Genomic DNA, 16,929 nt, shown 5'->3' on the forward strand with positions numbered 1-16,929 from the left:
AAGCTTCACAATAAATAATAGACAAAATTTAAGACATAACAGCCCTATTATCACAATATGGATTTTTAATATCATGATATTTCTGTGTCACAATATATTGTATACAATATAATATTGCCCATCCCTAGCTATGGCTCCACTGGTAGAGTATTACTCATTTTCTTTGTGTTGGGTTACAAGATGGATAAGGCTCTCCACTACTTTGCTTAAAGTAAATAGGTAATTTATCTGGTATAGCTAAACACTTTATAATCTCATTTACACCTTTGGATGTATAACTTTAGAAAAGTAACAGGATGTAAGGTAAATGATGCAGACAATAATGATAATAAAAAAATAAATATACAAAAATGTCCCAAATACATTAAAATAATCATGGTCTAGAGTTTTTATAGAATAATTAAACACTTTGACAAAAAAAAAAACATAACACTGAGGGGTGTTACTATAGAGTTAATATAGGACTCCACACAGTTTAATTAACTCTAAAATAGTAACTCTAGTAGTTATTTTAACACTGCAGAGAATGTGCCTTTGCCTTTTAACTCTGAAGTTGACTGTGGTAAATGAACTCCTGCACTGTGTATATCTTAAATAGTGTAGCACTTACATTCTAACACAGACTTGCATGGTCGCTAATAGAGCCCCACTAGGAGTCTGCTAATGAAGCAGTTTTTTAAGGTTGTCCTATTTCTTATGGTGAAGATTTTAACCAGGGTGACACTTGAAAACAACGGGGTAGGGGTACAAATGTCAAACAGGACTCACTAGTACATTCAACACACATTCAACAAAGAAAAAAAAAGTTTACTCTTTTCTTTAAAACTGTTTATTGCTTTCATGCAGGAGTGCCATAAAATTTTGAAGACTCAGACTACAGTCTTAAACACTACAGATGATGCAAAATAAATTTTTGCCCATTTCTTTCTGTACAAATGTAGATCATCATAAATAGAAGCTCAAAGAGAGGCGTAAGTAGGAAATATCTGGGGTGAGACAGAGAGTCCAAAACGCTCCCCGAATCTGCCAACTGGTATTGCAGCAGGGTAACATGCATCAACGCAATGGAGGAGTGCAGTTCACTGACACCAGACAGCTAAGACACACTCGCACTCACACACACACACTTACACACCGACAGCAAAGATCATTTACAGCATCTTCGTGCAAAAGGATGTACAAATGACAAAAGTTGGACCAACAGCGCAAACCTGTTTTAGACTGACCAGTTGAAACAGTTGGGATTTTTAACACCCATACCTTCTTCTACATTTAGGAAATGAGTCCACATCAGAGGAGTTGGTGTCTCGTGCAGTGCTGCTTTGGTAAGCCCAGAACCAAACTAGTCCCGCAGGTGAACAGAACAGTTGTTAAAACACGGGAAACTGCAGGAAGAATGCATAGTGCCAACCCTCAGAGTCGAATCAGAAATCATCTGAGATCTCCTCGTTATTTAATCAGTGTTGAACAGTGAGCTTGTCTTTTTTATTATTCTTCCAGTGTCCAATCAAATCAGATTCAGAGAGGCCAGAATGGTCCCAGTCTTTTTTCAATAATACACGGTAATGCAGTACAAACTCCTCATCTTGACATAGGCTTTAACTTCATCATCAGATTAACAACAGTATGGAATCCCAATTCATTCAAAAACTAAAAAATGTACAGAACTGTGCAAGAGCCTTGAGCCACATGAAAATAGAAGCCCAGTAATTCCAGTTCAAATCCAACTCCTAGTTTATCTAATCAGATTTTACATTTAAGTAAATCAGGGGAGCTGCTGGTGGATCTGTTCATTTTTAACAGCATCTTTCGCCAACATGTTCAGATGGCTTTTTATTTGTATTTAGTCTCATGGTTAGAATTTTACAGAACACACTTACCACTCAGATGAATAGTTTTAAACAATTTCTGTGATAGCCTAAAACTTCTGCACAGTACTGCACCCAAACCACTTCCAGTTATTATAAAGCTGCCGTAGATAAAGGCCCATAAAGACCTAGAGACGGTAGAGATAGCAATAAAGACCAACACAGATATTACACCTTTAAAGCAGCATTAAGAGTCAACATCAGCCTCTTTGAGAACGTAAAGGCTATGTTCACATTACAAGCCTCGTTAATCAGTTCAGATTTTTTTGCTCAGATCAGATTTGGCTAACTTTACAGAATACATTGATTACATTTGAGTGAAACTCTGTCCCTAAAATGACATGCATGCACACTTAGATACTTAGATTTATGCATGTTGTGGCAAAATAGTACTTCCTGCCAAAGTGATCTTTAAGTGATAAATTAATAATTTGTAATATTAATATTTATTCAGAAACAGGAATCATAAACGTAATCTGCTGTTCCCATACGGCTGCATGATGCGTGCGCACATGAAGGGGAGACAGATGACAACAGCACCAAGCACCAGCATACAGGCAAAAAGATGCATGAAATCTGATCCCATCGTTCATATTCTTCATGGTGCATGCCCACAAATCAGATACATGGTATCCAATCTACGACCACAAATGAACGTCTCAAAATCTACGACTCAAATCCGATCGGTCCCTTTAGCCTGGAAATGTGAACATAACCTGAGAGGCTTGGGTCCAAAATATGTCTTTGTATATACGTATATTCACCCTTTTAATTAAAGCAATATTTGTGCCAATACTGTAAACTTTTACACATCTCTGCCTGGGTTAGAACTACTGGGACAGAATTTACTACAGTCATGACGAAACTACGTGAAATTTGAAATCTTTGGTTTGGCACATCAAACATAATTATTTTGTTGTTTTGTTTCCCCCAACAATACTTGCGCTGGTATTCTATTACAATCACTTTTAATAAGAACAACTAAGGTTCTACCTTCCTTCGGTTTTTGAAGGCAAATCAATGCTGACAGAAGGAAATAGCCAGTGTCCGAGTATTCAGTCCCAAGAGACCTTTCTCCTGATTCTTCTTAACGTTTTCCCCATGTGCCCATCCACTGGATTGGATGAAGACTTTGAATTTCTAAATCTTCTTATTCCATCCACGTCTCAGAAATCCCTGAACTCCTGGAGGTACCAGCGTGTTCTGTGTCAATGTGTGTGTTTCAGCATGTACTCTTGATTTCTGCAAAACCAATTCAATAAACATTCAGCAGTAGTGCAACAGATTCAAGGAGGGTTTCACAAGTATGGTTCAGCCCTTTTCTACTCCCCTTGCCATTGATGAACACTGATGTCACAGTTGTTTTAGAAATGTCCATTCAGGTTTTTTTTTTTCTTTTTTAAAACTTAAACGTCAACAAAAATGAACTGGCAGAAATGAAACATCTGATATTTTGTGTTTAAGCTTTAGGGGACGAGAACCAAGCAAACATCAAAGAGCATTCGGATTTTAGTCAAACGAAGGTGAAGACATGCAAACTGATATGGATTATACAAGAAAACAAGAAGTCTAGCCAAAAAGGGGCATCCATCCAAAGTGCTGGCATCACCTCCTGCAGAATAAATAGTCCTTTACACCCGCAGAGTGCAATCCTCTCAAAGAAGAAAGAAAGAAGAAAAAATAAAACACTAAATCAATTAAAGCAATCAGGAAAAAATTAACAAAAACAAACACCCCTTCCCCCATTAAGGACTGCTCCCAATGTTCCAGAGAAGTAGTACCGACAAAAACCTTGGGAAGGCATTTGCTTTACTTGTGCCATAAACGTGATCTGTGGAAAATAAAATGGGAATAAATCAGGACATTCATAACAACGGCGGAGTACAGATGGAAGGTGGAAAAGCTGTGCCAGCTTTTATGCAGTCTGCAGCCCACGTTACTTCTTCTGCTTTTTGAAGATCTTGAAGGTGTGCTTCTTTTTGCCGACCGAGTCAGTGTCTTCACCCGTGGAGCCGCTGTCCTCCTCCAGGGGGCTCTTCTTTGTTGAGAGTTGGGGGATGCGAGTCCCAGCCTTGATCCCAGCAATACCAGGTAGACCTGTAGGTGATGGAGTGTCAGGGTCGGTGGAGTTCGGGCTCATGGAGCGCGAAGATTCTGACAAGGACATGATCTCGCTCATGCTGGCAGACTTCTCAATGCCGTAGATTTTCTTCATGAGAATGGGACTATCTGAGCCTCCGTCAGGTGAAACCCCACCGTCGTGGACTCTGTTGCCCCCATTGGGGGTCTGGACGTGAGCCGAATCTTCTGAGCGAGAGTGCAGGCCATGGTGGAAAGAGGTGGGTTTGATAGGGAGGGCCTTGGCGCTGTAGGACATGCGCAGCTGCTCACCAGTTTGAGACACGGAAAGGGAGGAGTCAGAATCAGAGCGATTCAGGTCCCTGAAGAGAAAAAATGAACGGGTCAGATATAGGAAGGATACAGTTCCATTCATAACTTTTCCTATTCTGTGTTATCCAAGATGGCATAAGGCGTCAAACCCAGGGTGTTGGAAGACTGTCAAACATTAAAAGTGTTTGCAGGAATGTAAAGTTACTAGGTCCTGTTTGTGACGCCAAACAAGTAAATGGGCAGAAATCAAGTCAAGCTTTGTAGTAAATCAGTGGTTCAGTGGTTGTTAGTATACCGCGATGGCATTCATCAGTTAAGCTCAGGCATGTGCTAGGCATAGATAAAACAAGTCATAAAAGTCTCTATGGATCAAGGCCTGACTAGAGAATCTCCACACAAGTAGTTCAGCAAGCAAGAGAAGTAAGAAATATGTGTGGGCATGCAGCAGGTAGGTGATGACAATGTTATTGGAGTCAACGTGGAATGAAAAGTTAATGCACAGGCTTGTGTGAATGGCAGAAAGACAAGAACATTGAAGGACACCTACTGGTGGTTCTTTGTTACTGCAAAGAACAGCGTCGGCACAGACAGCAACCCTCAAGGGGTAGAAATACTACAGTATGATAACTACTACAAGCGAAAGTTAGCACAAAAATCTAATTCATACTGAATAACAGTCCCACTCTCATGCCGGGCAAGCAGAACAACATGGGTACCCGTAGCTGCCAGTGCGGCGTGGCGGCGGCGGGGTGGCATCAGGGGGCAGGTCTGGGATGGGGTCCATTGGCTGGAAATGATGCGAGTGAAAGAAAGAGGAATGATGCGCAGGAGAAGAGGAAGAGGAGGAGCAAGGAGGGGTAGCGGAAGAAGAGGCGCAAATGATTGAGGGATGCGAGACAGATGAGGAGATAGGAGTCAGACCCATCGCCTCAAAGTGCCCATATGATTGGCTGCGATTCTGCCATAGGTTGGACCTAGGCCAGGACGGGTATGAGCTACACTCCCCCTGCTGTCCCCCATGTGCGTGGCTGCCCTCTACCAACCTCTGGGAGCCCATGGCTAGCTGTGGGTCGATGTGTCGCTGGCGCAAGGACAGCATACTGGGAGCTGTGGACAGAGACACAAGAGGTCACAAAATAATAATATAAATTATTTTCAATCAATGTCAATCAAGCAGCAAAAATACACACAAATACAGGAACGTGACGTGAGGAGCGTGTTGGGCCAGGCAAGCTTAAACATGATGTTCAGGTGCAACGGAGGTGCTGGTGAGGAAAACATGTACAAGTGGGAAATTGTGGGAGGAGTTTTCTTTGGAGAACACCACAGTCAAACATGAGGAGCAAATCTTATCTCTCTACACAGCTCTTTCCCTTTTTTTCTCTCTAAATGTTATAATATCCATGGGTATATCCAAAACCTTGAGAACATCAAACAGATTGATAAAGGAAAACACTGAAAGATTGACTGGCCTGAAATTTGGACCTCCCATGTCACTTTTTTCTGCATGGTACCTACACTACCGGTCAAACTTTTGGAAAACCCCTATTCATTTAGTTGTCCAGTAGTCCAGTGTCCAGTGCTGTATGGCCCAGACAATTGCTTTTTTATTTCTTATCTTAGCAAAGTCTTCTCTTTACTGCTGAAACTGAGACTTAGCCCAATGTTAAGCTGAGCTTTTTTTTTTTTTTCAAATTTTAGTTCATTTGTTTCCCTGGCAGTTAACTGCAATATTTTGTACACTGGATTTCTGGTTATTGACTATATAATTATGGGGGTGCTTTGAAACTTTGACTGGTTAGTGTACACTACTCAAGCATTTTCAAAATCATACTCAAACTGATTTTCTATCACATACTGCCACAGGTTTGCATTTAAAATATTTAAAAGGTCAAATTTTCACTGTCTCTATTTTTTACACACACGTGTATATATATATATATATATATATATATATATATATATATATATATATATATATATATATATATATATATATATATCTATTATCAAATTGAATACTGCATATGCATATTATAATCCAATATTTTACATTTGGAATGGTTGAGATATTCAATATTTATTTTAAAAATATATATACAGAAAAATAAATAATGAACCACTAGTGATAGATTACAGCTCACCTCTATTACAAATCTAAATATCTTTAAAAAGCCAGCAACTTCCTTGTTTTAACTGTGTAGCTGAAGAGAAAGAAAGGGAAAGAGGTCAGCTGTATAATTTTAGAAAGCACCGCAGTGCAGTCTCTCTGACTACTTGTGCATGCCCAAGAGAATCTACCACTTAGGGTTATGAATCCACAGAAGTTTGAAGAAGGAACAGTTGAATGGGGAAGGTACAGAAAAGGGTAGTGAGAGGGGCATAGCAGCCTAGCCCACCAGAATACTTCCGCAACGACTTGCGATCCGAAACTACGGACCTGAGGTCACTGGCTCGGCGGCCCATGAACCGAGTGCCATCTGAAACGGGGGACGCAGTAAGGGGGAGGGGAAGAGCTGTTAATAAACAAAAACGTACTGCTTTTAAAAGACCCAATGCCAAAGGTTCAGTGTTAGTAGATTATCTGTATACCTTAATATGGCAGCATTTATCTAATTACACACTATAAATCGGATATAGTGTACAAGCACTATTATACAGTATTAATCTTAAATCTGCCACCTCAAAATGACCCCCAGCTGCAAAGCTACACATACTCACTCAGTTGCCAGTTGATCATTGTGTCTGTAAAAAGCCATAGAGGTTTTAGGCCACAGCATATTTTGACACTGTTTAGTTGGAGCCTTCTACCAGGCCTATAATAGCTTTGTATTTAATACTAATAGGTGTTTAGCTCAGTGAGCTAACTCACTGACCATTCACAAACTTCAAGACAAACCATGAAAAATGCAAAGATTTTTTGTATTTAAGTGCTATTTTCAAAGCGTGACAACAATAATTATGTGGAACATCTTCCACTGTAAATCACAAGACAGTACCTGAAGTCCAACACCATTGGAAGAAAACCCATAGTAAAAAACAGTAAACATAGCTTGTGCCAACACACAATTATCTCTCACATTAAAAGACAGCCTGCATCCCTGAATCTCTTCTCAGAGAGAATATAATGACGGCACATGTGGAAGATGGAAGACTCCAGTCAATAAGAGGGTTTTTTGGATTTAATCAATAAGCCCTTAGTCTGCTTGTAAGAGCCTTTAGTGGGCCGGGCCTTGGACCCATTGGAGTCTGGCAAGTCCTTACATTGCAAAGTTCCATGTGACATGATCTCCTCATCCATGTCGTCCATGTCTTCAGACATGACCATGTGCTGCGGTGTGGCACGGCCCCCCATGAAGCTTGGGTCCAGGTTCAAGGCTGAGGCCAGAGAAGGGAGACCAGGGTTGTTAACGATGGTAAAGCCCGTCAGGATCTCTATCTGCTGCCATCGATTGAGACGCTCCCGCAGGGCTGCGGTTACCTCTCCCAAAGCCTGCCTGAGAAACAGAAAAGGAGAAAACAAAGAAAAATAGACCGATTTTTTTAAAGTGTATGATTTTCTGCCATAGCAGTGTGTACACGGGTCATGAAGTGTTACCTTAGGGAACAGGTCAATGCACATTTCTTTGGCTTTATTGGAATATGGCAAAAATCTTGGGACAATATACCAGTTCCTGTCCCATGTCTTTTGTCATAACGGGTATTGTTTTTAGTGATCACAAAAGTTAGTGGAGGGCAACTACATCTATACTGAAATATACTCACTTAGCTGCTAGTATTTTGTGGTCCACATCATCGAGTGAGGAACTGTGTGCAACATGAAAGGTCCCAAAGAGCGTATTCCTCTTCTTTTTAATCTTCTCTGCCTGTGAGAACATCAGAGCACTTTTAATACATTTAAACAACCCAACTCTGCAAAACATTGATGTCCAATTTTTATTATTCTTTCTTTTTCTACATGGTTTGAATGCAGCATTCTTGATATTAGATAAACATTTTATGATAAATGAAGCAATAGAATCATTCAAAAGTTTTTTTTTTCTTTACATGCTATACTGTGTTTAAATGTAATGTAATGCATGTAAGCACATTATTTAAATCCATTAAGCAGTGATTTACCAAATAATGAAGTGTCAAGTATGAACTTTTTGCACTTTATTGTATATTGATGCTTTGCTGTCTTCTGTGAAATGGATGCCCTTAGCTCATGGTGCTTGTGTCTGTGTTACCATGTGGCTCCCTCCTTTTAGTTAGGCTGTCCTAATCACAATTTTCACATTCTCTGTACTACATAAATCTGACAAAACAACACTAATTCCATCTTTTTACTTCTCCCCTATCTCCCCAGCTTGACACTGATGGAAGTCTCGTCGTCAGGATCTCAAGCTACCCTCTTTCTCTTGTCAACTGGGGTCTCTGGCTGCCTGTCTCAGACCATCTGCCATCACTACTATGACTATACAAGTACATCTGATCATAACCGTCTTATCAGGTGGAGTGGTGATTGATTTTCATCAATAACATCAGTTATATACATTTAAATTTGATGCGATTCTATTCAGTCTGTCCAATGGGTTATATATTTTTTTGCAAAACACCTCTAAAACACTCTTAGCCAAGCAATGATATAAAGACTGTGTCAAAATTAACGATTTAAAAAATACTAACCCCTTCTTTAGCCACCAACAGCTGTTTCTCAGCATTCTGCTTCTTGATGTTGTAGTACTGCACCTCCACCTCATGTGTGAGCTGCAGCCACTTCTGCAGAGATTCTGGAGGAGACCAGCTGCAGCGCGACTCCAGCTCTTTCTCAGCCTTCTTCAGGGCCATTCGCACCTGCAGGGGGCACCAGAGTCAACAGTACACAATGCATCAAGGCAGCACTGGCACAAATGTACTTCTGTACTTCTAGGTTTACTGCACACAGGGAACACATTTGTTTAGATCATGGGTGGGCAACTGAGGGCCCAGCACAGTGTGCTGATTTCCCTGCTCTAACACACCTGGGTAATTTTTTTAAATAGTAAAAATAAGTCTATTTTTCAATTGTTTTCAAACATCTATAAATCAAACAGACAAGTTGAATTTGGCCATAAGAATAGTCATGTGGTGCGACCATGATTTATATTAAGGTTATTTTAGGGTAAACATATTTTTTCAAATTCTCAATAAAATGTAATGTATTTATAAATGAGCTTTATAAATAATAATCTAATTTTATTTTAATGTTGCAATCATGGTTCTAATCGTAGAAGTTTATTTATCCTGTAAATTACATAAAAATGGCCCGAAGTTTTAAAAAAATACCATCAACTTAATGAGATTGCATCAGATAATATTTCAGCCACTGAAATCAGATCTTTTTTTTTATCAACTTACCATACAATAAATTGACCTAAAATGACCTCAATAAGAACATTAAATGTTAATTTGTCAGTATGATGGCCTTGTTGGTTTTATTATTATTATATATATTTTTTACGATACTTATTTAAACAATCTTTATAATCCAACTTTTCTGTAAGCAAGAGAGTGCAACTGTGTTATTAGGTATATAGTCCAACAGTATATCGTTCAATAAAAATATTAATCTGCATGTGTTCCTGCATAGATTTAATGTCTTTAATATCAAAATTTACAATGTTAAAAAAAATGTACCAATGTAGTTGGACAGGTGACCCAAACTGTGCAGAAATCCATCCCTCCAAGACATGAGCTTCCCACTGCCAGTCTAAATACAGGGAAACCCGATCCAGGTACTGTACACCAAACTGTTGTACAGTTAACACCACCTCAGAACTGGACTGAAAGCATTTTGAAGCTGTTAAATGCAGAGCTGCGTAAGAATAGAGTCACACCTATCCTACTAACGTGTTGTTTCCCAGCAACTAATGGAAATTTGGTTAAGCAAAAGCTCCATCAGTTTGAGTGCATTATGTTTGAATGAACATGAGATAAAACACACAAGGCTCTTGAGGCAATTGTGACGTGATATTGCCTTTGCCCACTGTTGCGTGAGCAAAAAAGCCAAATCTGTCCAAACAGGGCAGCCCCAAAACTGTACCAAACACGTCAAACTCCACAAGGCCACGTCTCTGTTTGTACAGTCCCAAAGTAAAGGAAAGAAGGAACAGAGAAAGGGAGAAAAGGGAGGGAGTAAATGGATGAGAGAAGTGTAGCCTTTGTGGCCTTTGAAAACAGAGCTGCACTTTTGTCTCCAGGCTCATTAGACAGCACTAATGAGCTCAAACACCAGAGAGACTCTGCACTCCATTCTGCCCCGAAAGGCCTGGCTTTAATAGGGCAGTGCAGTATGGCAGTAATGGGAGACTGGCATGCACCCTTATGATCACACACACAGTACCATGGTTCAACAGCACATGGTTTGACATGCTCTCGGCATAGCAGTCCATAACGAAAATAAATAAATAGATGAATAGTACTAAAAACATACATTGGAGCAGGAGCACAGTTCAAGCTATATGAGTTACTGGGTACAACTTAAAATCTTTTACATTTTTCAAAAATCGTCAGTGCACCTCATAATCCGATGCGCCTTATGTATACATTTTACCAGTCAGGTTGAAAGAAACAGTAAAGCCGCTCCGCTGAAGTGCAGCGTTATACAGGAGTTTCAGTTTAGTTCTTTAGCAGTATTAGCATTAGCTAGCACTAGCTCTTTTGCTGTTCAGAGTTGAGTATTATCAGACTGCAGCCTGTGCCTTTACTGTGTTAAAACAAGATACTTGGGACCAACTGCTAGCTAATATTGTCTGAGTTTCTCAGTGTAGCGCTGTCTGGTGGCATTATTAGCTAACCACTAGCGGTTAGCTGCTAATGCTAATGCTCAATCTTTAGTGGAAATCGGCAAATCTAAGCTTATTGTAAATAAACTAAAGCACTTTACACACCCAAATAAACAGTTGTCAGGAGAGAAATCTGTGTGGATTAACATCCAGCGCTCGTTTGACTTGTCTGACCTAAAATGTTTGTTTAAGAAGTACAATTGTGTATCTAATTAGCTTAGATTTACAGCTTATAGCTGCTGAATTTTGCAGGAAAACATGGTGACACCCCGGTTCCTACTACTAGTTACTAGTGTTGCATAAAATGAGCCTTCGTGCGCCTTATAGTGCAAACACTTCCTGTAGGTGCTAAACAATAGTTGCTGCTTTTCTTTCACGCTGTGAAGCTATATTTCAGTTGGGTTTAGGTCAGTGGATTGGGATGGACAAACATTTTCTCTTAATTGTTTTCAAGTCTTTAATATTAATAGAAAATAAATGAAATGAAGAAATAAAGAAAAAGACTGAATGAGAATGTGTCCAGATTTTTGACTGGTAGTGTGACATAACATTGTGACACTGTAAGCATATACAGTATATAGGGTTAAGAATAGAAGAATATAGACAGTAAAGAAGCCATTGTCTGCCACCAATCTTGCCATGTAAACTATTAATAAGAAATTAACACTGTGTTTGAGAATCGATAGAGCATTACAAAAAAATTGTGCTACGTCATCACAGTATATCGATATATTCTTACACCCCTACTGGGATTATGTAATTAAATTAACTGCCAGAACATTGAAATGGAAATATAAAGGCAGCTTACTGTGACATTTTTCAATCCAATTTCATGTCACACATTGCTGGACAATGCGGTTACAAACACATTAACAAAGTATGTATGCTCATGCCACAGTAAGGAAAATCTCTGACTCTGTAGAAAACAGCTTCCGAGAAGAATAAGGAAGTAGGAAATACCACTAGACGTGTCTGTATTCTTGAGAAGAGGGGAATGTTTGATCATATTACAATCACAAGTAGTAAATTATATGGAAAAACTACAATTGCATAATATTTGTGATTACAGTACATCTTTGAATACATTCAAAATAAAATCTTACATAAAAAAGTAAAAAATCTACACGTTAACATCCCAAATCCTTAAAGTACCCTTCAATTGACAACACTGGAAATTACTTTGTTTAGTAAGGTTTCTCACAGAAAAAAACACAATTTGTGACTAGTAAACACTGTCTACTACTTGTACACTGCATCCCAGGATATTGCTAGTACTGTAATACCCAATATTGAGATAAAAACTATCAAGATATGTTGTGTACTCTACAGACTTAAAAATATAGTTGTCTCAAATGCCACACAAACACCCCTTTGTTTCCATAAACCAACAAATGCACTCTATTAAAAACATGTTCTATATTGCAAAACTATCATTTTTATTATCGCATTGTTAAAAAAAAATGTCAATAACGTTTTATAAGGTGTTAAATTAGTGGTTAGTGTAGAAGTGTAATTAGTGTAGTAATGAGCCTAACACAGCAGGTATAAAGAACTAAATACAGACTCAGACAGTATTACCAAGTGAAATATGAGCTGTATCAGGCCTTTCTGAGTGTTTTCTGAGTCCAGAGACTGATACACTCTTACCTGTTCTAGTTCCTCCTCTGCGTACTTCTGTCGGCTGAGCTCATTTTCTGTGCCCTCTCTTAACTCCCGGAGCCTGTGGGCTTCTTGTTTGGCAGAGTTAATCTCATCCCTCAGCTTCTGCTCCAAATTCACCTTCTCCACCTCCACGGTGCGGTGCTCCTCCTGGGCGATCCGCAGCCTGAGCATTAAAACAACAGGTTTTTGCTTTAGGGAGAAATCTTGAACACCAATGAAGAGTTTGAGCAAAGTAACAGTTTAAAGAAACCACAGAGATTCATTTGAAATGATTAGAAGGGAAACGTCCTCAGGTTTATATCACATGTCCAGTTAAATAGTAATTCAGAGTGAATCGCTGTGAATTATTGCTGAAAGCCCAAAGTTCAGGTGAAATTCTTACAATTAACATATCTAAAAATCGAACAAAAGACTTTTCGGGAGTTATTTTATATATGTATATATATATATATATATATATATATACATATATATATATATATATATATATATACACACACACACACATACATACATATACATATATATAACATCGAACAAAAGACAAAAGACTTTTTGGAAGTTCTTTTATATATATATATATATTGTTTTTCTCTTGCAATACCTTGTTTCAGAAATTGCGACAGTTATTTTAAGACTATTTTAAAGCAATAAACGTTTAATTATTACAAATATTCAGACAATGTTCAATAATCCTAAATAAATAAAACAATATAATATATAATAAATAAATAAATAAATCCACTGTTTTTAAACAAAATGAACACACTAGCTCATTTATGTTACTGGGCCCTCCTTGAATCACAAAACGAAAAATAAAAAAGGAAGTGAGGTCACTTCAGATGAATAAATACGCTTGATGTTTTACAATTTTCATGTAAAGGTGGAAAAGTCGCCTTTTGTGCTGTTAAGTGTGTTTGCTGGTTCTGCTGTGTTCTGAAACTTACTGAAATTGGCAGAGTGATGCACTCTTAAGAGGGGCATCTGGTTAATGTTCTGATACTTAATGTATTGGGTTGAGTGATGTAATTTTACACATCTCACACATGTAATTATCACGTCTGGCCCGTATTGGTGGTTCTTTTTAAAGTGTTAAACAGGGAAAAGTGTTATATATACCCATGTATAGATAGCTTTACCCTGGAACACCCTGGAAGCTATTCCAAGTCAGCAACCCACAAAAAGTTTGTGGAACCTCCAGTTCTTATTACCATCATAAAGCTATTAAACATCCTGGTTAGCACAGCACCAAACCCATTCCAGTCAGCAGTTAGGGTTTGAATCATCTAGTAATAGAGACACCGCTGAGGAAAAAAAAAAAAACTGTCTGCTCAAGATTTCCTTTATGTCAAGGATGGAAGACTGCAATACTGCAGGCTGACTGTTGCTATGCTTCCAGCTGTCCTCATTACTCCTGCCTCTAATACTCCAGAGCAGGACAGAGTTAGCCTCGCGTGGTGGACACACTCGGTTCTCCAGAGGGCAGGCTTAGATTACAGAGGCCTGGGAATCTCAGGCAGGGAAGAGACGAAGACAACGCAGGGTCGAGTTACAGCCGTGTCACTGCCAGGTCTCATAACGGAGAGAAGGGCAGTCTTTAAACATCAGAGAGCACTATTAAACAAGAACAAACAAGTAAATAAAGTAGTTTAAACAAAACACTCAAAATCTACTAAAACAGCTCTGGGGAAAAAGACCACTTCAGTTTCTGAATCAGTTTCTCTGATTTTACCATTTATAGGTATATGTTTGAGCAAACTACGGACAACATTTCTCCCAAATTACAAAAAAAAATATGGTCATTTAGAGCATTTATTTGCAGAAAATGAGAAATGGCTGAAATAACAAAAGATGCAGAGCTGTCAGACCTCAAATAATGCAAAGAAAACAAGCTCATATTCATAAAGTTTTAAGAATTCAGAAATCAGTATTTGGTGGAAAAACCCTGTTTTTTAATCACAGTTTTCATGCATCTTGCCATGTTCTCCTCCACCAGTCTTGTATACTGCTTTTGGATAACTTTACCCCACTCCTGGTGCAAAAATTCAAACAGTTCAGCTTGGTTTGATGGCTTGAGATCATCCATCTTCTTCCTAAAATATTCCAGAGCTGTATAACCACTGTAGACCACTACTACTACAAGAACAGTTCAGCTACTAAGTTCAACTACTTCAACAAATACTCCAACACTACTTCCAGCACTTCAAGCATTACCACTACTACTACTGCTACAATTACTAATGCCACAACTACCACTACATGCATCTTATTAGTAGTAAGTCTGAAAATCAACTTTCTTAAAGTAATACAAAGCAATACAAGTTGAAAGTAATACAACTGTACATACAACAGAAGTAAAAATCTTAATGAATTCTGAAAAAAGTAATATTAAAAATTGTGATATTTTAATTACCATCATAGCAGAGCACACAAATTGATCTCCTTAATAGGTACAAGATTTGCCCCTCTATATTAGAAATATATGGAAATAAATATTTTTACAATTATGTAATCAGTTTTATAAAACAAGGCCAATAAAGGACTATGACTAAAAAATGATTCATATCATATCAAAAATATTCATAGCAGGTCACACAAATTGATCTTATTAATAGATACTGCATTTGGCTGCTATATAAGAAATATATGAAAATAAATATTTTTACAATTACAAGTACGTAATCATTTCATTAAACAAGGAACATAACAAACTTGGACTTGACAACAACAACTATTAACATTTATAAAACAAATACAAAAAACAATATTGCAAACAATACTATTGATGGGTCAAATTAATTTGGAGTAATCAGGTTCATTTGAAAGAACAGCTAGTAGAACAATGTGTAAAATTGCACACCATACACAGCATATAAAAATGATCATTTTGTGTATATGTATAGTAATACGGAGATCATTTAAAGGGATTGTGCAAATTATTAAATTTGTTCATAAATTAAGATGAAGTAAAGATCGGAAATGAAAGCTCATGAACATGAAAATTTCCTTTTTACTTTCTAACTAAACTTTACTTGGGGCAGGAACTGGGTGTGAGGACATAGCTGACTGGAGCCAGTGGACCTGATAGTGGAGCCAGTGAGCTGCTAACAAACAAAGGAGGAAGTTCAAAATAACCTGAAGTCACGGCAGGCGGAAGAAGCAGACCATGACGACAGAGACACGGCCTCTCAGACCTATGATGGGATTAACGATTTTCTTTGACAGGAGTATGCCGACCCTGAATGCCTCTGCCAAGCCTGTATGAAGCCAGTGATAAAACACCTTCATGGGAACGGCCTTAGTCTGTTTGACATGATTTCAGCACACCTGAAGGGCATTTAAAATGACCAGGTTTAGAACATATCAAGTGTTGAACAGTAAAACTTGTCACATAAATCCAGATATCTTAATAAACTTTCTCTGTTTTTTTATTTACTTTTATTCTCCTGTAACAGCATTAACCTACACATACACATACCCAACATACCAACAGGTCAGCTATTAGTTAATCATTAGCACAGCTCTCACACATTCACCCTGCTAAGACTTCCGTGGTCTTACCTAGATGTGGCTCACCCTCACAGGAAGCAGGTGGTTAATGTGGGATTGCCACATCTTGGGTAGGCGCTCTTCACATTCCTTTCATTAAATTTTTTCCACTTCCCTAAATTTAGTATCTGCACGGAAATGCAGCTTACATACAAGTGAGATTGTTAACTTATTTTGTGTTTTTTGTTTTGTTATTAAATGTGCTAAATTGAAACTAACCTTTTCCTCATTTTCATATTATAACAATGTAAATCTGGCAGGTACTGAATAATAATGATAATGCACTCTTTGACATACTTAAGTACACTCCACATAGTGAATACAAAAATTGAAAAAGCTTGCCCAACTTGTTAAATGAAGTGTCCCATCCATTTGGCACCAACTCCCATAATTCACATTGTCTCGCCAGATAACATCTCACAACTTGTACAAGTGTGAGCATTTCCAATCTGCAATGCTTGGAAGGCTGAATTTGAGGTGTGTCTCACTGGCCCAAAAAAAACTAAGTATAGTCCTTTTAAATATATTAACCCTGTACCTAGAAAGCTAATATTAATGTACATGTTTTAACTGGGGAACCAAGGGAATTGTACCTGATCAACTGCCATTTTAATACTTTAATGCCTTGGCTTCAAAATTAATTTGTTAAATGA

At 38.2% G+C, this 16,929-nt stretch overlaps 1 protein-coding gene across 6 annotated transcripts in view; it reads right to left on the bottom strand.

Annotated features, from left to right (window-relative positions):
- Positions 1–806: 806 nt before the first annotated feature.
- Positions 807–16,929, bottom strand: part of stim1a (stromal interaction molecule 1a) — a 60,904-nt gene continuing 44,781 nt past the window's right edge. For 2 of the 6 annotated variants that reach the window (XM_049466990.1, XM_049466991.1), the window contains exons 8-14: positions 12,713–12,890; positions 8,928–9,095; positions 8,025–8,125; positions 7,524–7,756; positions 6,659–6,739; positions 4,976–5,366; positions 807–4,309 (exon numbers count right to left, since the gene is read on the bottom strand). In XM_049466990.1, coding sequence (XP_049322947.1) covers positions 3,805–4,309; positions 4,976–5,366; positions 6,659–6,739; positions 7,524–7,756; positions 8,025–8,125; positions 8,928–9,095; positions 12,713–12,890 — 1,657 coding nt within the window. In that variant the 3' untranslated portion in view covers positions 807–3,804. The remainder of the gene's footprint in view (positions 4,310–4,975; positions 5,367–6,658; positions 6,740–7,523; positions 7,757–8,024; positions 8,126–8,927; positions 9,096–12,712; positions 12,891–16,929) is intronic. The other 4 variants (XM_049466993.1, XM_049466992.1, XM_049466994.1 and 1 more) reach the window with 4 other exon arrangements.

Source organism: Astyanax mexicanus, chromosome 18, assembly GCF_023375975.1.
Source record: "Astyanax mexicanus isolate ESR-SI-001 chromosome 18, AstMex3_surface, whole genome shotgun sequence".
Classification (NCBI taxonomy): domain Eukaryota; kingdom Metazoa; phylum Chordata; class Actinopteri; order Characiformes; family Acestrorhamphidae; genus Astyanax; species Astyanax mexicanus.